Source organism: Passer montanus, unplaced genomic scaffold (genome assembly GCF_014805655.1).
Source record: "Passer montanus isolate IOZ18808 unplaced genomic scaffold, ASM1480565v1 scaffold184, whole genome shotgun sequence".
Taxonomy (NCBI): Eukaryota; Metazoa; Chordata; class Aves; order Passeriformes; family Passeridae; genus Passer; species Passer montanus.
In genome coordinates this window covers 212,964-238,782 of record NW_024365826.1, presented here as the reverse complement: position 1 = coordinate 238,782, position 25,819 = coordinate 212,964, and the positions used below count along the sequence as shown (strand labels likewise).

Here is a 25,819-nt window from a genome sequence, read left to right as displayed (position 1 = left end):
CTCAGAGGCTGCCTTCAGCACTCCCAAGAATTATAATGTCTTATCCACATAAAGATCTGATCTTTTAAGCTCAGGTCCTAACAATATTCCTCGTGACATTCATTTCCACAAGCTTTCCACTCTTCCTTGAGAAGTTTTTGGAATGCTTTCCAGCAAACTGACCCCTGCTGATTCCTTCTGCAATGTGAGGGAAAAAAATCCTAAAAACATACACCCCACATCCTTTTCAGGACATTCATTATGTTATGTGATTTTACATTACCCCCTCTCTTATTTTTTAGGGCAAGCAAATTAAAAATAATGATTTTTGAAACTTCTCCTGTGAGGGGGAAGTGGAGGCTGTACATGAGAGTGCAGCAGGTGCCAGGGCTAGCTGCTCTGGACCAGACATGTTGGCCTAAAGTGTGGCTTGTTTGTAAATGTACCCACTGTCTGGTTTCATTATGAATCACAAATCCTCTACAAGGCAAGGAAGGAACCATTTGCTCTCACTTACCCTGAACCCTGAGCTGATTCTCATTTATTACCCATCATTAAACTCACCCAGCCACAGAAACCGTGTGCTCGGACACAAACAATCAGCACCAGCTGCAAGATTCAGGTAATAAAATGCTGAACCACTTCCTAGTCTGATTAGCAGCACTGTGAGGGTCAGGGAGGAGTCTGAGCCACCAGGCAGCAAGATCTACCTTTGGCAGAAAACAAGGCTCCAGCCCCTCAGCAGTTGTCAAGCTGCTTTCTCCTGTGTTAAAGCACACCAGGTAACTCAACCTATTCTCTTCTGAGGTCTGGCACCTAAACTACAATACAGGTTTAAAAAACTATCGACTGATTCATCTATCTAGATACAGATATATAAATAAAGACATATATTTATTTTAAAATACAACAGACTTTCCAGACAACCACCAAACCCCAAGTAACAAGATCCACAAGCGAGCCAGAGGCATTTTGAAGGTGACCTCAGGACATCCAGAATACCCTCAGCTCCCACAGTTTTTCATGCCCAGCAAGCTTTAGAGAGCGTCTCACTATCATTCAACCACCAGTGGTCTGAGAACAGCTCAGGGACCACAAATATTTTTTACTTCCTAGCCAATGCCACACACTGCCCATCAACACTTCCATGGGCTGATCCATCTATTTTTCCAGATGCCAGTAACATTTCAAAAGGTTTTTGCATCACAAAGTAAATGCAAAGAAACATCATCATTGACTGCCATTTGCAACTGTATATTGAGCACTAGGACAAGAGCTGAACAACCAGCAGGCCACAAACAAACACCTACAGTGACAGCAGCCTTCATCCCCCAGTGAAGAGACATCCCAGGACGCAGGGAAGCCTCTCACACCATTGTAAGTGCTATGCAACAGAATTATTTGCCAATTCAATGTTGTGTGCAGTATTTAGAAAAGCTCCTGCCTCTTGCTGTAATAAATGGCAATTTAGACAAAGAGCAAGTGTTTCACAGTGGCTGGGGGGCCTTCAAAAAGGGACAAATTAGTTTAAGGAAATTGCTGAAAATACTGGCATATCCCAGTGTTTAACTTGCCACAGTTTGGAAAAGGATCACAGCTACACTGGTGAATGAGTCTCTGTGTGTCTTACAGAATCTCAGCTTTACAGCTGTTACTTCTAGGATTATCACCCATGTGTCATTCCTGACTTGGAAAAATACTCTAATGCCAAGCTGAGCTGCAGTTCCAAGAGTGAGCTTTGCAACTGAACTTGCTCCTATGGATAAAAGAACATGATATCTGTGGAAGACTCCAGGGTTAATCACAGTGTGAATAGCCATGAAGTGTGACTGGTCTCTGTTTAAAATAATCCCTCGGTTTAAATTTCTTTGGACCAGTATCTTTCTGGGAAAACAAGTACCACTGGGAAAAACCCATCCTGAAACAAATACTGCAATGCGCAAGGTTTGCAAATGCAATTCCTTCATGCATCATCAATTACATTAATGGAAAAAAGGAAAGGCAATATTGGGTAAATCCAGGGATTGTCAAGGTATTAAAGAAGCCCATTTCAATTAGGTCTAAAAATGTAGAAGGTGGGCCTGCTGAGTGACCAGTGCCCATCTGGTGTTGGTTTGTTGAGTGCCTGTTCCACTCCTCTCCCAGGAGACCAGAAATGCCCCGAGCACCAGCTGAGCTCTGCTATCAGAGTTCTGTTCAGCTGGAACTGAACCTTGGGGGAAAACCTGGCACGGTGCTGCCCAAAGTTTATTTGTCTGGTGACTAGACAAGAAACCAGTTTCTGGATTATGAATCCAAAAAGAATAAGTTCAGTAAGTACAAATGAGACAATTTAACACATCTTTTCTATACAATGCAACTATTTTCTCTGCTCAGTGTGTCATACATTGTCCAAGTCTCTGGAAGGTGTAACATTAGCAGCTGGTAGGAATATCTCACTTGGGAGCTTATAAGGAAAATTCAATATCCATTGTATAATATCCTATATTATACCTCTTCTGCCATAATCATCCTCTATGAGAACAAGGACAACTTTGGACAATTTGCTTTTAAGGAAGATGTTTGCTCTCTTCATGGTTTTTGGGTTTTTTTCCCCCAGAGATCTTTTCTTTTAATATTTTCTCTTTGTTTTGCCACCCTCCCCCTCAATATGACATATTTGCTGTCACACTTGCTAATAATTTTCCCCATTATCACATCCATGGGTTTCAAAGCAGTTGGCAGGCAGCAGAGTTGCTACATCAGCCAAAAACTGGAAGTCACTGAAGGCTCTGGGTGGGTAAAGCGGGAATGAATCCACCTACATTTTTATAAGAATTTTCTAAGAAATGCAACCCAATAACCCTTAGAGACAGAGCCTCTTTCCAGGCCCCCATGACTAAGCCACAGAGCAGAGGCAGTCTCAGGTCCCTGAGCTCCCTGAGTGGTACCTCAGTGGTGCTCCAGTGGGTGATGCCAATTTAAAAATAAAGCAGGAGATGGTGAGAACTAAACCAGCAAAAATTATGAGACATTTTCGTGCTCCTGTTCTGTAGTTTTACTTTCAAGAAGACAGATAAAGGAGATGGATTTATCTAGTGAAATATTGCATGGTTCTCACCGTAATAACTGTTTACATCAGCCCTTCTGAACTAATATCCATTTTTAGTATCAGGCTTTTAAAAGATTCTTAGCTCAATCACTAATTTTGAGCTTTTAATTTACCCTGGGAGCAATTTTTCAGGTGGAATTAGTGCCACTTCACTTTGATTTGCAGGCACAATTAGGAAGTTAAGCATTTATATATCCTAGACTACACCTGGAAAATGGAAGGCTGCTTTTCAAAAAAGCCCATAATGCTTAAATTGGATGGAACTCAGTAAAGACTTTTTCTTTTTCTTTCTTTTTCTTTTTTTCTTAATTGGTGGTAAAGTTATTCTTTAACTCACCCTTCTTTCTTAACATGACTCATTCTATCACAAAGGCTCTCATGAAACAATTCCTTTCTTTGTCAGACTTTGTCAATGATTTCTAGTGCTCAAGAGGTGTGGCCAAGGGCACTACAACAATTTTATTGTTCTTTATACTGCCAGGTAGTTTGGACAAAAGCACAGGATGCTGAAGACACAAACACAGTGCTGACAACTGATACTATCAATTGCTGAGGTGACCAGGACCACTCACATCCCAGGGTGAGGCACAGCTAAGGAAAAATCCAGTAATTGTGAATAAGGCAGAATTAAAAACAAAGAACTCAGAGCGTATTTCAAACATCCTTCAAGGAAAACAAAACAAATCCAACCCAACTCCAGACAGACAAATCCTCTGCTGAAAATGTCACTGTGTAACTCTTAGCAAGGTCGGTTTTAACAGGCATTCATCAGGGGCTGACAGGGGATCATCCTGCCTCCACAAACTGATGATGCAGACAAAGAAGGAAACAGGCAAATGACATAGAGAAGAGAGCACCTTGGCCACCACTGTCAGTGGAATGATCTCAGACACAGGGTGGGATTGTTGGGGTGTCCTGTGCAGGGCCAGGAGTGGGACTTCATGATCCTTGTGGGTCTCTGCCAACCCAGAACTCTCTATGATTCTGAGAACTGTAAATTCATAGAATTTACAATAAAGAAATCAAATCTCAAAATGTTTTACCTGTACTGCTTCCCTAATTCACTTCCAAGTCCACCTCAACAGTAATTTATTGTAACCATCTATTTAAAGATAGTGCAGCTCAAAATAAGCATGCTTTTGTAACTCCTTAGTTCTTTAGGGCAACTCTTTGCAGGAAAGGTGTATTACTGTTAATGTTCTCACTTCAACACCACTGTCCCACAGGGAAATAAATTAGAGGTGCCTCATCTCCACCTCAGCTCACCTACAAAGAACAAGGGGAATGATGCAGTAGGAGAATATGTAAAACAAGTCTTCTGTAGACATTAGTGGATGAAAAGTTTCGAAGGAGCAAATGGTTAAAACTGTTCAAATGTTTAATTGCTAATAACCTAATGTGTCACTGAGTGGGGGAATAAAAGACATCAGAACTGAACTTTCCCTAGAAATGTCCTTTCCACTGAAAACCAAAGCACTTCCCTGCTTGCAGCAGCAAAGACCACAAAAATGTGTGTGAACCCCTCCTACTACTACTCATCCCATCAAAGAACTGTTTGTTTTTCACCTGTGGTATAAAAACCTGAGCCTTCCACAGTCATTTGACTACCTTGGAAACAACCGAAGAGAGTTTTAGCAAAAAATGTTTATATACATTTACACAGCTGTACATGGACAGTGAATTAGGGTAAGTAATGGAACATGATCAACAGTATTTTCTCTCCAAAACTAGGCTTCCCACATAATTGAAGCAGAAAATGGGTCTTTGCTTTATAATCTTCCATCAGCATAAAGGAAACGTCCCCAAATATGTGAAAGTACTGGGGGCAAGGGGAGAGCATTGGGAGATTGAAACAACAATACACCATTCATGCAAGTCAGGCTTACTTGTGCTAATTGGAATCTAGCTCTGCAGGCTGCTAACACTACCCAATACCACGAGGAATGTTCACTTTTTACGTAAGTGATGTCCTGGAATTCATTTTCAAAGCCAGGTACAAGTGCCTATGCATGAGTCACTCCTCCTCAGGTGCATATGGGTCTTTGTATGGGAATCACTGCTGACCTGCTGACCTGTTCTTGCTTCTGCCATGGCTACAGTTCCCAAAATTGTGCCCACAACACAACAGCATGTTCTTTCCAGCCAGACATGTAGCAATGCTACTGTTATAGTGGTAATAAATCACGATACAAATTTGATTGTAAGGATGCAGAGTGGTCTGGTACAGAGCCCAAAAGGTTTGAGAAGCACTGGTTTGGAGGAAAAGTCATCTGGAACTCCAAAGAGGGCATTAGACAATTGGATGGACTGGTGCAGGACCCCAACATTCCCACTACTGCAAACACAGCCCTGCATTTCCAGAGTCTTCTGGATGCCTGCTGTGTTACAGCCAGCAACCAGCCTCAGTGCTCTTCATGCCCAAACAGCACCTCCAGTGCTCCAGAGTCCTTCACGCTCTCTCAAGACTATTGGGTTATCCAAGTGATCTCTGTCTCAAATCCAACACCACCTCCAACCATACTGTATCACCCTGGGGATCTCCCAGTGGGCACACACCAAGCCTGACCTCTTTATCACCTGAACTCTCCCTGCTGTTCACATTCTCACTACACCATACGTTGCACTGCAGAATTCTGGGTTTGGGCTCCAAAAAAAGTGAAAGTTCTCCAGGTGTTGGAGACAAGACAAAACTAAAACAACCTTAAAATAAATCTTTTCAGAGAAAGTACTTGAGGCTTCCCTGGGATAAAGCATGTTAAATATATAAAATGTACTGTAAATATATAAAATGTACTATAAAAATGAGGCCTATTTTCTCACCCCCAGCTCATAGAAGACCCTGATCCAACACCACTTAAGGTCAAGGCAAAAACACCTTTCCCCTCTGAACTAACACCTTTACATTGGGCCCAAGATGTATGAACAGCAAGTGATACCATACTCAGGCCACACACAAGCACTCCCCTGGTCACCACACTTGAAAATTAAATTTATAGGCACAGAGAAAGCAAGAATTAAAGATAAGCAGCTTTTCCACTTACTAGCAAAAGCTTTTAGTGCCACTGAAGAAGGGGAGGAATAAAAGTAACCTGCTTATAAGGATTTTGAATATAAGTCCGTGCTTCCCTTCCAGCAACTGGTAGCCATTAAATACATAATAACTGATAATGTAAATGTTCATCTCTCTCTTTCCTAATTACAGCTACAGTGGAAATGAAAAAGGCCAAGGGAGCCAGACCAGCCCTTCTGAACTATTTGCACAAAACAGTGCAGACACCAGTTACATGGCACTGCACTGCTGGTACTAAGAGGAAAATGTTTGAAATTATTACACAACACCAACAAAAATCCTGTCTTCCACTATACAGTGCTTGAATCAAATTCTGAGGTCTGAGGAACACACGTGGGGATGGACAGGCTGTGTTAAAAGATGTGGGGACTTTGGGTGGAATAATAACTACTTCTTTAAAATCTGTGGGAAATCTTTCCCCTCATTATTACAATAAATTACAGAAGCGAAGACAACCTTGGCAAGAGGTGTCTGAACTACAGCCTGAGGGAAAATAGGCCAATTTCTACTAATAGAACAGATGTGCCACAGGCAGCAAGAGTGCAAGTTTCCCTCACAACACCAGCCCAAGTACCTGAAAGGCCAATAGTGAGGACAAACTTTCCTTGTGCAAAGCAGAAAGACAGCATGGGGGAATGAATTGTTATCTTGTGCTACTGGCCATGCATTATCATAAAGTGAAGATATTAATGAAGACAAGGCAGTGTGGAGAGTTTCCCTGTTCTAGCAGCCTGCACTCACTTGCTGACACAAACAACAGAAAGACAAAATACACCACCAGCTGAAGCACTTCCCTCTGCTCAGCAGGAAGCAAGGACACCTTCCCTTCCCACCTGACCATTTCATCCCCCCCAAAGAAAATCTGCTTTGCATTCCAGAGCTGTCCAGTGAGAACACAGGCTGTAAATGGCATTTTTATAGTTCGGTCCTTGGTGCGTGGGCACTGGGCCAGGGCACAAACACGTTTTCCTCTAACCTGCTCACTGATTCAAGACAATACTCTCTCTCTTGATTGCAGTGGCATTTCCAGATAGGTTAAGTGCTTTCATGAATCAGACCCTCAGACTGTCATGACTTCTCAGGATATCAGACTGTTCTAGGACAGAGGAAAAAAAGAACTGTCTGAACTTGGATGTAGGTGGGAAATAATCAAGTTCAGGACTTTATCAACTCATTCCAGTAAAATAAGACCAACCCTTGTCACAACATTATTCAAAGCATGTTGAAAGAGCCCTGCTTTCTCCTCTTCATTGCTTAAATTGACCTTGCTTAATCCCTACATCAGCAGAATCCTACAGAAGTTGTAAAAATGTCAGAGAAAAGGACACAAAGTCAGGTATGGAGGAGGAAATGGGGAAAAAGGTTTTGCTCATTGTTGAAAGGCTTTGGAGGATCTCCTGGCAGAAAGAAGTTCCACCTTGTCCTGTCATTTTGAGCACCAGACTGCCAGAGAAGAAACCTGGATTTAAGAATGCTTAGTCTTGCTGGAAGCAGGGAAGAAGGCAGTGGGTAGGACATGGTGGACCAAACCATTTGCAGTCATAAGAAGAGCAAGCACAAAGTATTCCATAAGCATTCCATCTCACTTCCTGGCTTGGATACCTGAGGAACCTCCTTGGGAAGTGCTCAGGTGCAGGAAGCCATTCACCCAAAAGGAAAGCCCATGAATTTAAAATAGAAAACTGAAAGTGTTTAGATTGTGTTTTTCTCTGTTCTAGCAAGAGGAACAGTCAAGCAGGTGCAATAGAAAGCAAAAAGTAAAGATGTAGCTCAATTCTGCAGAGCACAGCTGAGGAGAAAGACTGTCCATCTAGGGAGAAGCAGATGGTAGAAAAGAAACAAGCAGCACCTGCAACTCATGTAATATACACATATTCAGGGGCAGCACCTGGAGAATGTGGTTTCTGCATGGAATAAATAAAAATGATGGAGAGGTACAGCTGCCACCATAAGCCAGTGACAAGAAGATGGGAGTCAAAGGGAACTGAATTTCATCAAGTCTGATTTATCCCACCATTGTCAGGACCCCTTCTCAGTGCATGTGTTTATAGCTTGGTGGGAACAATCACAGCACAAGAGAGCTGATTGTGTATTTGTAAGGTGTAACCTACTGAAAGGTTACACTATGTCAGCTCAAGAGGTAGGGCAACACAGGTAGATAAAAGTTCCACTTTTCAAATGAAGAGAGTTTGTAGTTGTGATTGACCCTTGAAGGAAAAGTGAGCTCACAACAATATTCACAAAAAAGTACCTGGCATTGCTTGGCTTTCTGGGAAATCAGGGGCTGAAAGGCATCAGGGGGAATGCCCATCCCTCTGCACATGAGGAAAGACAAGTTCCTTCAGAGCCACAGTTATCTATGATTATTCACCTTTCATGAGTCCTTGCTGATCTCTCACCTCCTTACATTTCCTGGCTTGTGACCTTACACTATACACTTTTGCCTACCAGAGTTTCTTCTAATGACATCTCTGTGCTCTTCCTGGAGTCCGACACTTTCCCCCTCTGCATTTCCATGGAATCCTTGCAAAAACCTCCATTTGATACCTCCCAGTTTCCACCTGCAGAAGTCCCTGAGCTGGAGCTGTCTGGGTTGGAGGATTCAGGTGCCCAGAAACAAGGACCAAATCTCTGCATCTAAGCATTAACCTCATTAATTAATTAAATTGTAACACTAATGCTGCATGTTCAGGAACTGGACTGTAGTTCTCATCCTGGCTCTGCCTCAGACCTGCTGTGCCACTTTGGGCATTTTTCCCATTTGGCTTTCTTGGTTTCCCCATCTATAAGGCCCAGCCTTATAAACCCTCCCAATATAAAACATCCTGAGATCTTTGGATGACAAACTGTATAATGAGCCAACCACTGCTATTATTAGTGCTACAGAGACACTGGCAAGAGACACAAAAGCAAAATAAATTCAAGGCCACAGAGAGCAGAGAGAGCAATACAGCAGAAAATTGTAGAAAGAAGGGAAAATAATCTAGTCAAAATCAGAGTACACTACTGGGGCATTACTCCCCTGGTGGAGTGTATATGGAAGGATAACATATTTTGAAGCAGTTTAAAATCCAGTTGAAGCAGTACAAATTCAGTTGTCCACCTTCTTAGTCTTTGTGTTCCTGTGGCCTGTAGTTCTGTAGCTGCTCCTACGTAACTCCACTCATAGATAAGACTTTTTGTATGGTTTGGTTTATAAATGCATTGACTGGCTACATCTGTACAGCTCAAGCAGGCACAGAGATGCTTCACCACCTTCTGAGTTCAGCCAGATTTATCCTTTCTCTAGCTGGGAAAAGCAGCCAGTAAGAACTGAAATGCACAAGAAAGCTTGGATGCAGACCTGTGGGATGGTCAACTAAACCAATATTTACACAACTGCATATGTAGTGCTTTAAAAGGGAAGATCAGCACACAGTTACAGATCATCAGGGGATAAGTGGAGCTCAGATCACCAGTTTTATGTGTGCTACTCTAGAATGCTACTGAGCAAGCAGCAGTTGTGCTCCATCTGTCAGTGTGTCCTCTGCTGTCACAGGATGCTTGCTGTAGAGCAGACCATGGTCTGCTTCTTTCCATTATGGATGAGGCTGGACTGTCCTGTGATTTTTCTGTACAGGGAGTTACAGTGTCCCTCTAACCAGTTTACATTTTCTATTGATTAAAGAGCAGCTTGTATGTCAGGATTAATATAAATGAAGACAAAAATTCTATTTGTGTCTGCAATTCCTAAGGATCAAGTCACCTTTGCTTTCCAGACAGCATCAGAAACTAAGAGTATGGATTGGCTTGCAAGTGATCAGAGGGAGAGAGAAGCCAGATCAGCTGTGCCTGCAACGAGTGGGGTGTGGGATGAACACAGGGTCAAACATTACCCTTGGTAGATTTCTTTTCCCCACTTTCTGTTTGGATTTTCAGAACCATTTCCTCCTAAAAATTTGTGCAATCTTGTTTCTCAGTTAAAAGGCTTTTTAAATGTTTTAAAGTTATTTCTTTTATTGCCTTTTTCATGAGTGATATGAACTGCATATCTACTACATTTCGCTCCCCCTCATTAACATTGTAAATTAATTTAGGACTGAATTAGATGCAGGATCAACAACCTGAGGACTAATCCAGTCCTTATTCAGAGGACATAATCAGGATGAACAGTCTTTCGTCTCACATCACTCCATTAGTTAGCAGGACCATCTCATGGGAAGCAAACAATATTTGTGTGTCTGCTGGCAAAGGAAGTGTTCAGGGCTAGGGCAGAAGAGTGGGGGACACCTGGCCTGGCCCCAGCTTTGCTCCAGGCTTCTTCTGTAACCCTGGGCAAGTGCTTTTACACTGCACCACTTCCCCTGATTTTAACATTGAGAAGTCTGGTTTAGAGAAAAGACAAAAGATTAGAAGCAATGTTTGTGGTGGTTTAGGGTAGCATCTTTTGTCTAAGCAGGATCAAGGATACCTGGGCCATGGGCCACCTGCCAACACAGAAACTTGGTGAGCTGGAGGAATAGATTGAATAAGCCTTCAGTTACATGCCTCTATCCTTATTTACATGAAATGGTGTTTTATTTTCTGAGCACTCTTTTCTTCTGATAGCATTGTGATTAGTACATTATTATCTATATTGCAGAAGCAAAGTCAAGTCCCCAGTTTTCAGATCAGCAAAAAAACCCCAAGAGAAAATACTGCTTTTCTAAAAGTAACAATTACCTGCTAGAAAACTTGACAAACTCAAGAGAAATCCTGCAATATCTCAGTGATGCTGTTTTCAGATGCCCTGTGTGTTTGCTAGAGAAATAAATAATATATATCTTGCAATTAACAAATGAATATCCTGCTGAAGTTAGCTTTTACTTGCTGTCAGTGAATAATCTACTGAAGCTTTTCATCCACTGAAGTGAATGAAGATTAAATACACGCTTTGGCAAGTGTCCTTTTCCACCAGAATATTTTCTTAAAAGCACTTTGTGTCTAATGATACATTGAGGACCTGTTCCCATGAGTACAATAAATAAATACAAATAATTGCTGTAGAAAAGAATCCGACAGACAACCAGTGCCATTTTGGGCATAACTGATTGATGCTACATATAATCAGTGACACTTGTAAAGCTGAAACCTTCTGTTCTGGACACATGCTGCTCACATCAGCTGAGCTGAGCTCTGCTGTCCCACAAGGACAGCATTTTTTCAACATTTAATACAAATTATTATTAATTGTTTGCATTACAACATTACCAAGAAGCTGCAACCACAGATGAGGACACTGCTGTGCCACGGGCTGCAGGAAGTAAAAAAGGAGGGGATATTGCAGTTCACAAAATTTGAAATCAAAGACCAATTGATGGAGCTCCAGAATAGTCTCACCTTAGTGAGGTCATAAAGAATGAATGATTTTATACAATTCAGTGCTGGCCACAATTTCACAGACAAGCTCCTGACAAGTGTTTGGTATCCACCATGACAGCATAGCAAAACATGTCATGCTGGCACACTATTTGAAAACCTAACAGAATTCTCACTTTTTCAGAGATATAATTGTTCCAGTGTGGTTCCCTCAGACAGATGACAGTGACAAGACAGCTACAGCACCTCAAATCTGTGACTCTAATTAATAGTTCTGTAGGAGCTTTTCAAAGCAGACTGTTTTCTTAAAATACTGCATTTCTTAAAAATACTGCTACTCCTTTCCAAGAGGATCCAACTGTGCTGTGGTGTGTGCATGAGACTGGCACTCAGTGTCACCCTGTGCAGGCCACTGATGCAGGTCCTCCTCTAAGAACCCTCAGGACCAGAGGCCAGAGAAGCTGAGGTTCTCCTGGGCTTGTTCAGATGTCTGAGACATGAAAATGCCTGCTCCATTAAAAGGACATCAGAATTGCCATAATCCTGCCTTACACAAGAAGAGAAATGCTGGTAGCTAAAGCAGAATTCCAGGGCTATTGTTAATCCCTGAGTTCTCATGGATGCAGTGTTGTTAGTCCTGCCTACAGCTTTCATCCTCAGGTTCTTGCCCCAGTGAGTTTTACATTTTCCTGCCACACCATGCTCCCAGGGACTGTCCATTCAGCAGATTCTCTGTCAAGCACTTGAAGGGCAAAATACATCACACTTATTACCAACCTAAAGAAGTGAACAGGATGCTGGTGTAGGTTTATCATGAGTTTTCTAGCTAGGGGGAATGAACCATCTCCTGTTTGTATTTAGTTCTTGTAAATAAAATAATTGTTCCATTCTACACTCAAGTCATTCTGAGACCCAATCTCCTGCCCAACAGCAAATCAAGGCCAAAAAAAACCCCTCCATGTTCCTCCTGCTTCCCAGTAGAAGTGTATTTATTCACCTTTCTAAGAGTACATTTCACAACCAGTATGCCTATGCATCATAATGAAGAATCTGTAGGCACCCATCAGAGAAATGGAATGTTACAAAGAGCAGTGAGAGAAGAAACACTTTCTTACCTGTCTGCAGCAAGCCAGCCCCACTGTCTTTGACTCCAAAGTGCTGCTGGATGTCCAGTAACACACCTACAAGGAAAACAGAGAATATGCTCAGTGCCTTCAGCCTTTGATAAGTATTCAACTCAAACCTTTTGTGATGAATCAGCAAAGCTTCAAATTCCAGTTTTAACACATAACTTCTAAAGGTTGTACTTTTTTTTTCCCCCTATACATGCACTCTCAGTAATTTTGGGCTACTACAATAAAAGCAGAGGTGGGCAGATGCAATATTATACAATGAGCCTGGGAATTAAATCCTCATGAATGGTAACTGGTCTTTTCTTTCTACTTAAATAAGATCAGGCTTTTCTTTTTGTGTTTTTTTTTTTTTTTTTTTTTTTTTTTAATAATCCAAACCTCTTACTTCTGTTATTTCACAGAAATACAGGGAAACTGATTCTGCACCTAAGGTGCTTCAAATGGTTTGACAAGACAGATTGAATCCAAGACAAGTTTTAACAAGTCTCTTCTGGGAGGAGATATGACAGATTGATAGCAATGATGAAAGGTTTCATATTTAACTAGTTCTGGGGAGCTTCTACTTTCAAAACCAATATAACAAATATATTTAAAATACCTTAGTAAAGGGGGTAAGTGACCAGATGCTCAGATTTAAAGTGGCTACAAGCAGAACTAAACCAAATCTTCTGTCTTCCTTGAACCCCAATACATTAATTGGCACAAGAAAAATTAACAGGTTTTGAAGTATTTACACATTCAACTAGATTTAACATTTTTGTACCAAACGTTTTGACATGTGTAATATCAGGTATGTGGGACAGCCATGTTTTTGTAACCAACAAACCAATATGAAAATGCACAGCAGAGCTTTAATACCTCATTTGGGGGCACACAGGTTTGCCAAGCTCTACATGGTCCAGTGGTCTCAGATGCAAATCCATAGGCCTGAATATTTGTCAGTGGTCTAAATAACCAGCATCTGACTTCCTAGGTCTGGAACTGAGACTGTTACTCTCTTTAGATCTGGGACTTCCTTATTTTGACCACTGTCTTCCCCAAACCTTAGATATGCAAGTTTATTTTCTAAAAAGAAGAAAACCATTCTCTAACTACATTGAACATCCACAGAAGTTCACCTCCAGCTCAAATTCCAGTCCAAGGCTTTATCCAAAGTACCACTCATCTCTGCAGGTTACAGAAATCAACTGAGCACCAACCTGAATCACTCACCATAAATGTCCTAGCTTTTGGGACTGCCAAGATCACACTAAATGAGAAACAGAGAGATAAAAGACCCAGAGATAACTATTCCCAGAAGACATCTGGGACAATGCCAAGGGAACAGTCATAAATTAAAGATACTAAAGGAAAGGAAGAAGGTGGAGAGAAGGAAAGAAAAAGCAAGAAAGCTCATTTGAGCTAATCTGTACTATTTGTATATCACTGTTTGCTCAGGGCAGCATTCAGGTGGGCTTTAGGCCTCAATAGCTGCCCAGAAGCATCAGCTCAACCTCCTGCAACAACTCCCACTTCCCTATTCTCTCATCAGATTGTTTAGCCCCAAACAAGAAGGCTGAGGGTGGGGAAGGGTGTAAACCTAATTAATGTATGTCATTACTGATAAAAGTGGGTAGATGCAGAGCCAGGCTCTTCACACTGGTGCCCAGTTAAAGAGGCAAAGGGCAACGACTGAAATCTGGGAAAGTCCATTTAAACATAAGGAAATGAATTTTTACTGTCAAGGAGGTCAAGCTTGGACATTCAGAGAGGCTGTGGGCTCCCCATCCCTGGAGATACTCAAACCCCAACAGGACACACTCCTGTGCAACCTGCTCTAGCTGACCATGCTTTTAGCAGGGGACTTGGATTAGATGATCTCCAGAGGTCACTTCTGACCTCAATTATTCTGTGATTCTGTATTTTTCTGAAGCATTAAGTGCCTGATTACATCCATTCTGAGGCAGTGTTCCCCTGGCCTTTCTTTTCCTTTGGAACATTGCGGTCTGCTACAATTTCAACAGGAATTTCTTTGCTTTCTCTTGGATGGCAGATTAAACTCCATTTACAAAGTGCCCTGGCATTTCCTGAGTGTGCTTCCCTAGTTTGCTCCATTAACAACTGAGATACCATTATCCAGGCAGCAACTGATGAGCAAAAATAAACTTGCATTTGCCTAGCAAACCCCTCTGTAGTGTAGCTGACTTACTGCCCTCCATTGGTGTTCCACCCTTCCACAAAAAAAGTGCCCTCTCATGCCACCCAAATGTTTCTCTCCCACCCAGTGAGAAATTTCACTGAGCTTAACCAGCTCTGAGCACTGTGCTCCAGTACTTCTTGGTTCCAGACATCCCACATCAGGCAAAGCTCAACAAGTCAAAACAACTCCTGGGCACTATAATCCCAATTTTAGGGACAATGAACTCATCAACATCCTCAAGAACAGTGTGGAATAGGACAGGAAATCCCGAGTACAATATTTTCCCATGCTCTCCTATCATCACTCAGTTGTGCTGCACAGAAATGAAATATCATACTCACTGCTTGCAGCTGAGCAGGGGATGGAATATATCCCACTAGATGGAATATATTCCATGAGGGAATACACTCACATGTCAAGAGCTCCATCCAGCACCCTGAAAGGTGGCTCTCCTACCTTCAGCAACATATTCCCAGCCAGGACAGAATGCCAAAGAGGCACATTAAACTTCTAAAAGTTATGAGAAGCAGGAGCCTGAGATGTGATGGAAAACAAACTTATGGATTTGCACAAGAAACCAGAACAGAAAGTAGAGGGGAATATAATGGTACCTACACAAAAAAGCAGAGGAGAGTTTCCAGTTTGTGACAAGTTATTTGTCCAGTGACAGTGGTTTTGCCATCCTACAGACCATAATGAGTTTTACAGGCCTGAACTCCTGTAGCCACAAATGAAATACACAGACATGCAGACACTTGGATTAATCCTACAATTTTATCCTGGTGGTGGAAAGTGGGTTCTGTGGAGAGTCAATACAACAGGACAATGCAGAACCACAATTATAAGTCCTGTGTGACCTTGGAAGAAGGTCTCAGATGATTAAGAGAGATCTGCATGTCTAAATAGCATGGATTTCCTACTCCAAGTTATTTTATATTCTCTTTGGACTACAGGTGTTTTGATTTGGGTTTAGAGCATTAAATTAGAGGCAACAGTGGGCAGATGATGCAACACCTGTGAAGTGATAGGAGCTCTCTGCTGTGGGTTTTCCTGCTCAGCCACTCACCTGGGAAGACACTCCTCCTCCTCCTCCTCTCCTGAATTCACTCAGCTCTGCTTCCACCTCACTGTGGCAATGAGTCACCTCAGAATTTAATAAGATTTAGGGATACAATTAAGCAATGATAGACCAGGGGAGAATACAGGAAAATGATAGAGCTTTTGACTTTCCCTTCTGCCTCTAGATGATGGGAAGGGAGAGAGCTGGAGCCAGGCTCCAGACAATAACCCCATTGCTTGCAGTGCTGTGTCTCACAGCACCTGATGCAATCCAAGAGGTGAAGACACCACACATGGCTGGCAAAGTCTTTCTGGGATTAAAGCTCATACCTATGACCCAGGAGGATCTCAAAATAGCCAAGAGCAGCCAGAGGCACCAGCCTTCCTGAGAACCTCTCTGGAGGGCTGCTGGCCATTTGGGATGTCTCTATGACTACATGGCAGCTTGTGTTCTCCCACCTATTACTTCTTAAGCACATTCTGTATTTTCAGGGCTGAGCAAACATACAGCAAACATGGTGCCAATTTCCCAAAGCATCTCAGCAGCTGAACCAGACACTGTTAATGCTGATGTAGATTTGGAGCTCAATGAGATGAAACACAGGCAGCACCCAGCCAGGAGTGCTGATCAAGATGGGCACAGGGACAGGAGTTACTGGGAATCCAGACAGAAGAGCAAAGACTGGTTACTGCAGCCATCTCTAGGGGACTTTTACCAGGCCCAATGTCTAAGAACCTGACAGACAGCAAGGCAGCTATCAGACTTTTGTGGGCACTGGGCATGAAGAGGACTTTGAGGAGCAGTTTGGAGGATAAAAGGTCATGGAGCACTACAGATAGGGAGGGACATGCCTGACCTCATCCACTTACAGGGTCAGAGGATTTCTAGGGTACTGCTGATCTTTCTACTGATCATTTCACAAACAGTGATTGTAAAAGACCTGATTATGAGGCTTTTGGAATGCAAATCCACATTTAATGGCCCAGGTTATCTCTGTTTTAGGGGAAAAGCTGAGTTTTCCTGGAAATGTGTGGTTCACACTTCAAACAGGGAGGTAGGTGGTCCACATGAGGCTTGAGGCAAGCTGCTTGCCTAGATAGGTTTTGTGTTCCTGATCTGAGCTACAACAAATCAAAAGCTGCAGGATTCTACGTGGGCCCTTCACCAAATACTGCCATGATAAGAAACAGTGTCCATTAGCCAAACCACAGTGAAATGACAATTTCAAAGCAAAAACACATTAGAGCTTCCCTGGGACAGCCCAATTTTCCAGTCACCAAAACAAAACATCATTATTTGCTTTCAAACTGCTTCCAAGGCAGGTGCAAATTGTAGAGTTGGCCTGTGCACAGAGTGCAGAGCTATAGAAGGAAAGGCACAGGTTTGCAGCTCACATTGTTTAAATACTGTGTGTGTGCTGCAACACCACTGGCCAACGTAACTACTTAGTTAAGAAAGCATGTTCATTTCTAAAAGTATTTTTAAATGGGGAAAAAGGATAGTGCATGAAAGGAACCAGCACATGGTTTTCCACAGGATACAGGATGTGTGCCCCTAGCACTCTCCCTCCTGCCCCACTGCAGGTCTGGATCTCTCTTTAGGAAACCCAGATTCACACTCTCAAGTCCCTGAGAGCCAGCACAGACTCTGTACTGACAATACTGTTTCTTCTATTACCTCTTGGTGCCTACCTCTCTTCCTTACAAAGGCATTTTCTTCCCAGACTGTGGTCTCTGGTACTTTCAGGAGCAGCTTCCTCAGAGGGAGGTAGCTAAGGAGGGATAGCCAAGCCCTGGCCTTCTATCCATTAAAGACACAAACCTCCTTCCTCCCATCAGGCTCTTCCTCATGCCTGCAGCCATATTCAACCTCCTTCAAATAAAGCATTAAGGAGGCAGAGGAGTGGTGCAACACACCTGTCTCTTTAGAGACATGTGAAAAGATTAGGTGGAGAGAAGTTTATTCTGAAGTCTCTGTGATTGTATCTTCAGTGCAACCCCAAGGTGTAGCAGCAGTTCACACACCAATGCCTGAGCTTCAAACGAGCTGCTTCAGCTCAGCCACCCACCAGCTATTAAACACCAGCGTCACAATTTGAGTCCTATTTAAATATTCAGCTGCAGAAACCACCGTGGTAGTCCTACTGATATTTGTACCTGAAGATAAATCCCCACTGCTGCCAGAACTAGCAAGTCTGGAATATAAATGCAGTATTACCTTCTTTGGATTGCCATGAAAGCATTCCCTGCCTGCTCTTGAAGTACTGATAAATGCCTGGTGACATCTGGCTTGAAAACATTGACAGGAGCTTCCTTAGGACATAAACACCAACTTTCCTTCTGCAAAACTAGTTTCCACTGTTGCATGACACGACAATACACACTGGTGAAACAGTCTTTGGTTTCGAAATAATGCTGCAGGATTAAAAAGAAACAAACAAAACAAACCCAGCAATTAGACAAATCAAAACAAGGGTTTCCTAAGATCTGTTCACACTGGAATGCATGAAACTTGTGACCTAGAAAGCACTGAAAAGCAAGTGCCAACACCCACAGTAGCGTCCTTTGGAAGGGGTTTCCCTGAGTAATAGAGCAGAGCGCTGGGAAGAGACAATCCCAGCAGCTTGAGCTGAAGATCAGAGTGAGCCAGGATCCTGATGTCATTCACAGGACATGAAACAGTTCCTTAGAAATCACAGACTAGAATCAGAGAATATCCTGAGCTGGAAGGAACTCGCAGGAATCATCCAGTCCAGCTCCTGGCCCTGCACAGACACCCAAAATCCCTCCCTGTGCATCCCTGGGAGCAGTGTCCCAACACTCCTGGAGCTCTGGCAGCCTCAGGGCTGTGCCCATCCCTGGGGAGCCTGGGCAGTGCCCAGCACCCTCTGGGGAAAGAAGGCTCTCCTGATATCCAGCATAAACCTGCCCTGACAAAGCTCCAGCCATTTCCTAACAGAACCTCAGAGAAGTGTAAGAGTTCACAGTCTTCACAGGCACTGAGAGCCTCCCAGTACCTGCAGAAGGTGATGAGGTGGAGGCTGGTCTCAGACGATGGTGTTGGACTGTCAGGACACAGCAGGGGAATTGCTGTTCACTCCAAGCAGCATTTGCAGGGGGCTTTTGGAAGGACAGGTGCTGCAAGCCCTGCAAAGCACACACTGCTTGGGAAATGAAATGGAAATGCCTGTCTGAGGTGACATTCCTATTCTGAACCAAAACCAGTGTTATCCTCAGAGACTCACACCACCTGTCACACCCACTTTTTGCATTCAATGTTTTTGTCATTATTATAGTATCAGTAGGGAAGTATCTGAGCTATTCATTTATTCATGCATTCCCAAAGGCTACTACTGGCTTACCTGCTAGCATGTAACAAGTAATTAAGCATCAGGGAAAAAAAAATAAGGAATGTGATTAATCAAGAACATGGAAAAGAAGTATATTAAAAAAGCAACTTCTTGCTCTGGCAGTAATAAATTATGGTTTCTCTAACACAAACTCCACTGTAATGTGGTATGCAAAGTCTGAGCACAAAATTGCCTGAAAGACTGGGAGGAGATAAAAAAGTTCATCAGGTGTAGAATCGATTAGCACAAGGCATAATTAACACAGGGTCAGGGCGTCTAGGGAAGGCAGCACAGGACAGCCAGTCTTGTTGGGATTTAAAAAAAACCAACAAAACAAAACAAATAGGAGTTTGAATGCAAGCATGGCTGCCAAATGCTGGGTGCCTCATTGGTAAACCCACACCCTAATCAAATCCTTCATCTCCTTAATTACAGTGTATGTCTGTTCCCAGGACTATGGCTGGGAAGGATGTCCTTGTCAAATAGGCAACATGGGATACTTGGCCAGCATGAAACAAAGAGCTTAAATAAATTCCAAAACATGGAACATTTTCCATTTATGACCCATTTTCAACAAAAGCTCTCAGGAGTAAGACTTAAAAATGACGTGGGCCAAATCTGAGGAGAAGCTCACAGTGTCACTTCACTGTCCTCTCCACCTGGGACACAGCTCCCTACAAGGAGATCCCTCGTTTCACCCCTGCCTCATCTCCCTTGCAGACTCCTGCTTAGCCTATATAATCAGCCTGGCAGCTCCCACAAGCCAAGGGAAGACTTCAATTAGAGATAAGTGACAGGATTTGGCTCAAAGGACAGACTAAAATGAATTGGCACCTAGACCTGAACTTAAACCAAACTTATTCATTGAGACTTGGAACAGTTCCTTTATGTGGAATGGGAAAAATCAGAGCCCCTTTCAAATCTGAAAAACCAACAGAAACTGCAGTAGTAGCTGAGGTTTATATTAGTCATCTGAAAGGATAGGAACCATTAACAGCTTTCAGACAATGCTTTCTCCCACACCCAGCATCTCTAGCTCAAGACTCAGTTTAGACCCAATTTCTGGGGGTTTTTATCTAATGCAAACACAGAATGAAACACAGTCTTTACCAGAGGAAAAAAACCTACTCTTGGGACATTTTAGATCTAAGCAGCAGCCTCACCAGATTTTCACATCAAAGAGGAAAGCCTCAAAAAATAACGTTATTATTTCAATTATTCAAATCTCAGAAAATTCAGATACTCCCTCAATTCACATTCTCCTCGTGGACTCTGTAGCAGAAAAAATTGGACTTGTCACCAGAAGCTCTACTTGTCTTCTGCCTTTCTAATCTTTAGACAAGACTAACAAGTCGAGCTAATTCATGCAGTGAAACATATCTCAGAGACTTTGTATATGAACTAATTAAAATAAATAAAACCAGTATGGATAATGATAGAGCAAATCAAGTGCATATGAATTCAGTCAGTGACTCACTGCTCCCTTGTTTTCCTTATTGGAAAACTTGGCTTATCACCATACCGGGGTGACGATGAGTCAGGAAACTGGCATGAGCCACAAATTGCAAGGACATTAAAATAAGTATCTACAAAATCTCTTTTTTGGAGAGATTTTGGAGATTTTTGCTGTCTTTGTATGGATGTGGTTATAGACTTCACAGTTGTAACCTCGTGGCTTTCTGACTAGATAAAATCAAGAAAGAAAAGAGGCATTTATGAGTTCCAGAGACAATACATAATGATTGGGCTCTTATTCTCAGAATCAGTTTGATGCCTTTACATTTATAAAAGTAAATATTTTAACCAAATACATTTGAAGCATATTACCATATTCTACTGAATGCTTCACACTACCTTATCAAGTAAATAGGTGGGTATTAATGACTTGGAACCAGGCAAAGCAAATGCAAATGTTTTACCAGCACTAAACTGAGGACTAATAGTGTGCATGGCATGAGGTTAACAGCTCTAAACCCAAGTCTAAGCAAGCACAACCACTTTGCTGCCACCTCACTCACACATACCATGAGAATTTGCACTGTTACACCTTCTGACACACCACCTGTTGGATTTGAGGTTTTCAGGCAGGTTGGGAACACAAATCCCACCAAAAAGCCTGGGATATTATGTGCACTTCTGTGTACAAGGAGCTGTGTCTCTGGAGCTCATTGATTTTATTTCAAAATAATAAAATTAAATTCAAACTGTTAAACTAAAAAAAAAATTAGAGAGACAAAAAAATGTAAATTTCAAGGTTGTGAAGGTGAAAGGAAGAAATCCTCAATGTTCTCTAGTTCTACACTCTAGCACTTTTTACCTACTTCCTTTTCTCCTACAGCTATGCACATTTCTGTGACACAGGAGACTGAATGAACTGGGGTAATTAGTGACTGATGATTTACAGCAGATGACAGCTAATTTCTCCAGTTAAGAAGATTTCTATCAAATCTGTAGAAATGTGCACTCAGATTGGACATACTTCCAAGTGACTGCATCTCATCTCCCATTTGCATTTTGCTTCTGCTTGGCAGTGCCCCGCAGCTATTTCAGAACATCACAAGCTGTCCAGGGCACACTGGAATATTGTATGTAATTGTAAGGAGCTTGCTATTCTTTTTTACCACAAAGAATGTTTTACAGAATGCAAGGGAGATGCCAAATGCAGAGGTACCTTGTACAGAGTGATCTGCAGAAGAGCAGCAGCCAGGAGCCAAGCAGCCCATCAGGGAATGTCAGGCACATTCCAGGCAGGTTTCTGCAGAGCATGACTGTCAGATTTCTCAGTCAAAGAATGAAACATCCACTGTCATGGTCCTGGGCTAACAAAGAGCTCTTGTCATCATCTTCATGCCAGCACAGGGGTGTAAGAGCACATCTTCAGTACTCCTGCACACTGATTTTCACAAGAGACTGTGCAATGTTTATGTCTACTACACAAATCTCCCTCTCTGACCTACATCTGGATAGGCTCATGAGGCTTTAAGTGCACGAGCAGGAAAAGCTGGAATTGTCCTTAGCATCTCGTGCACAGATTAAAACCTGGATAAAACTGTGACACAAACTTGGTGCTGCCACCCTTTTTTAAGACAGGAAATCTATAAAAGAACCCAAGGCCGCACTATTTCAAGTATCTACCTAAACCTTGTTTTAAATTCCAGATGAAGAAGCTTTTGGACTGAGCTAAAAATACTTACCCTAACTTTAGTAATCCAGAATAGCCTTTTACTCTTAGACACATGCTTTAAACACCCCTGAGACTGCAGCTGAACATGGCAGGTAGGTCCACGAATCTGACATCCTGCATAAAGAATCATGGAATGGTTTAGGTTGGAATGGATGTTAAAGCTCATTTTGTTCCAAAACACTGCCATGGCCAGGGACACCTTCCACAAGACCAGGTTGCTCCAAGCCCCATCCAAGCTGGCCTTGGGCACTTCCAGGGATGGGGCAACCACAGCTGCTCTGGGCACCCTGTGCCAGGGCCTCAGCACCCTCACAGGGGAGAATTCCTTCCCAATATCCCATCTATCCCTTCCCTCTGGCAGTGGGAAGCCATTCCCCCTTGTCCTGGCACTCCAGGCCCTTGTCCAAAGTCCTTCTTCAGCTCCCTTGGAGCCCTTTTAGGCACTGGAAGGGGCACTAAGGTCTCTCCTGAGCCTGCTCTTCTTCAGGCTACACAGGCCCAGCTCTCTCAGCCTGTGCTCATAAGAGGGAGGATAAGAAGGGAGGATAAAGCTGCTCCAGGGCCACCATAACACAATGCTTCCTTTCATCCACTTCTTTTCCCTGTTCTCTCTAGAGCACCATAATTAGGACTTTTGGGGTCCCCTCACCCACCCTGATCTGGAGAGCACTGTGATCCTTACAGCAGCTTCTCATATCCAACACACATTCCCTTCCTCCTGCTCCTTCTCTCCATCCTGGTATTCAGCTGGGGAGCTCTCCCATCACAAGTGCACTGATCTGCAAGAATCCTGCTATCTGCATGATGTATATAAATCAAAAGGTCCTGTTTTAGCCTCACATGCTCTGAGGGAGATGTTGTTCCCACAGATGAGGCTGACTGGGGGTACATTCCTACACACTGCCCATGTTTAGTTCCTGGAACCACCTTGAGCTTTCTATCGTAAGTGTTTAAAGCAGCCACTGCAGAGCTCTAACCATGGGCATATTTCAATTTGTGTGTGAGTGGAAATGCCCTCCTGTCACTGCCCATTCCATCTCCCTCACAATAAAACACCTTTCCCTGAGCACAAAGCAGTGTGACACTCCTCACATGCATTTTTGTCCCACAGAAACACACTGAGTGTTTTTATTTCATTCTGGGTCCTGGTCAAGCTGTGTCAGGTCACAACTGGGTATGGTGCCCAACTGTCCATTAGTTATCTTAAGCAAAGTGTCTTTAAATTCATCTCACTGACAAAGCAAGTGCCTTTGTACAGGTAATTAGTAACAGCACACAGGTATTCAAAGATCTGTGTAGGGCACAAAAGCTTGTTAAGGAACCCACAGCTTACCCACAGCACTATTAGAGAAAAGAAACCAGCTCTGGAGTTATCACAGGAGATATTTAAATGCCTCGGTCTAGCTTCTTAAAATGACCTAGTAAAGAATTTACTATGTTCCACAAAGGTCCATGGCTGATATAGCAAAAATCTGTGGATAAAACCTTATACCTGCATGAGAGTGTGTACTGAGATGAGAATGGGGACACTAAAATAAACCTGACAGCGAGGGCTTCTCCAGACCTGCAAGGAGTCAGTGCTGTGGGCCTGTGGCTACAGACCAGGAAGTCCTCACAGCACCAAAAGGGCTTGTCCTGTTTTTTTTTTTAATAGAGTGTTTTATTCAGTGCAAATTGCAGTGGTTTCTGGAGCTAAAACACCCTTCATAGCAAGGTTTTTGATTTTCCCAAGCTGCACTGCCACAGGACCTCCATGAGAAGGGCCATGGTAACAGGACAGTGATGCACACTCCTAGGTCACAGAGCAAAACTTGAATTCAACCCTGAATTAGGAGACAGGGCTGCTCTGTTCTCAATCCTGACACTACATCACTATTTAACCTTGGGCATGTTATTTGATCATGCAGAATTTTAGAGTCTGCATTAGCCTAATGAAGATAATAACAATAATCATGTGTGTCACAGATACAGTTGGGCTTGGTTATTATGTTCTCACGAAGTGCTTGGAAGGGCCCCAGATGAAAGAGAAATTAGGAGAAGGAAGATTAATTATAAGATGTGCATCCCAAATAAAAACCAGACAGGAACATTGTTGTTGCTGTTATTAGTGGAGAGTCTGTCTTATTTAGGCCAGCTTTTATTTCTCTGTTGGTAAAGCAGACCCATTTTAATCACTTTCCACGTTCAAATTTTATTTGGAGATGGTGGGTAAGTGATAAAGGCTGCTGAGCTTCTGATACTGCAGACATAAAAGCCTTTGATTGAAGGTCTGATTTCACAGTAACCACTGTCTGTGATATGACAGGCCTGCCTGTGTCTTTACTGTTGTGAGGCAAAACAAGGAGCCAAAAGTTTACTGCCACTCTGAAGGAAAGACCAGGATTGAAGGAAAGGAAACATTTCCTGTGGCTAAACACACCACTGTGAACATAGTCATGGTGGGAAACATTACACTGAAATTATATTAACAAGCACTTGGGTATTTGACAAAAACTTGTGCAAATGGAAACATCTTTTCTACAGTGATTTTGCCTCAGAAAGTACCAAGTATTTCTCATTTAGGTTAGTATCTTTGCCTGTTTCAGCATGGGAAAGGGACACAGGGAAAGGCGCAGTGATACATCTGAGCTCACATCTAACTGAGCAGCACAGCCCAGAAAGAACCAAGAGTTTCCCCAAGCCTCAGCCTGGGCTGCTCTCCCCTGGAGCTGCCTTCCTCCCCTGCCAGAGATCAATCCTTGTTCCTCCTGCTGAGAGCATCCCAGAGACCCCAGAATCACTGAGGATGGAAGATGTCCCAGATCATGGAATCCAACCCGTGCCTGATTCCCACCTTGCCACCCAGCCCAGAGCACTGAGTGCCACATCCAGTCAGTCCTTGGACACCTCCAGGGATGGAACTCCACCACTGCCCTGGGCAGCTCCTTCCAATGCCTGACCACCCTTTCCACTGCTGCAGCCCCTCAATGAATGCCAAACTTAAATTCAGCATCATCCAGTGACAAATACAGTTCCAACTCTAACTTCACTGTTATACCAAATTTCATTAAATATCTCTTGGGGTATTCGGTAATGAATTGCTTAAAAAATAGATGAGTACAGGAACCTGGGAAAAATTAATAATTGAACATTCTTTCCAGGACACACAAACTCCTTGCTTTCACCTTGCATAGAAAGTTTTTAGGTTTAAAAAAAATAGGGTGGTATTTAACCCTTCATTTCTCAAGAGTCAGATTTTTGAAAATTGCTGTCAGCAAGTCACCTACACCTTAATTTGTGGTAATTAACAATGCAGCAGAAGAAATAAAATACATAGCCTCCACTTGTTTCAGGAGACACTGCAATACAGCTAAAGAGGGAGTTTCACCTCTTAACTATAAACAGCAAAAGGCTCTAATTTGTTCAGCTTCTGCTCATAAAATGTGCATTAATTCCTT

At 42.7% G+C, this 25,819-nt stretch overlaps 1 protein-coding gene across 4 annotated transcripts in view; it reads right to left on the bottom strand.

The window, feature by feature from the left end:
* The window catches only part of LOC120500635 (protein spinster homolog 2-like), a 130,234-nt gene that overhangs the window by 81,445 nt on the left and 22,970 nt on the right, over positions 1-25,819 (bottom strand). For all 4 annotated transcript variants that reach the window (XR_005627148.1, XR_005627147.1, XR_005627146.1 and 1 more), the window contains exon 2: positions 12,593-12,658. Coding sequence is in view for 1 of the 4 variants with exons in the window: in XM_039705775.1 (XP_039561709.1) it covers positions 12,593-12,658 (66 nt within the window). In the remaining 3 variants the exon portion in view is untranslated. The remainder of the gene's footprint in view (positions 1-12,592; positions 12,659-25,819) is intronic.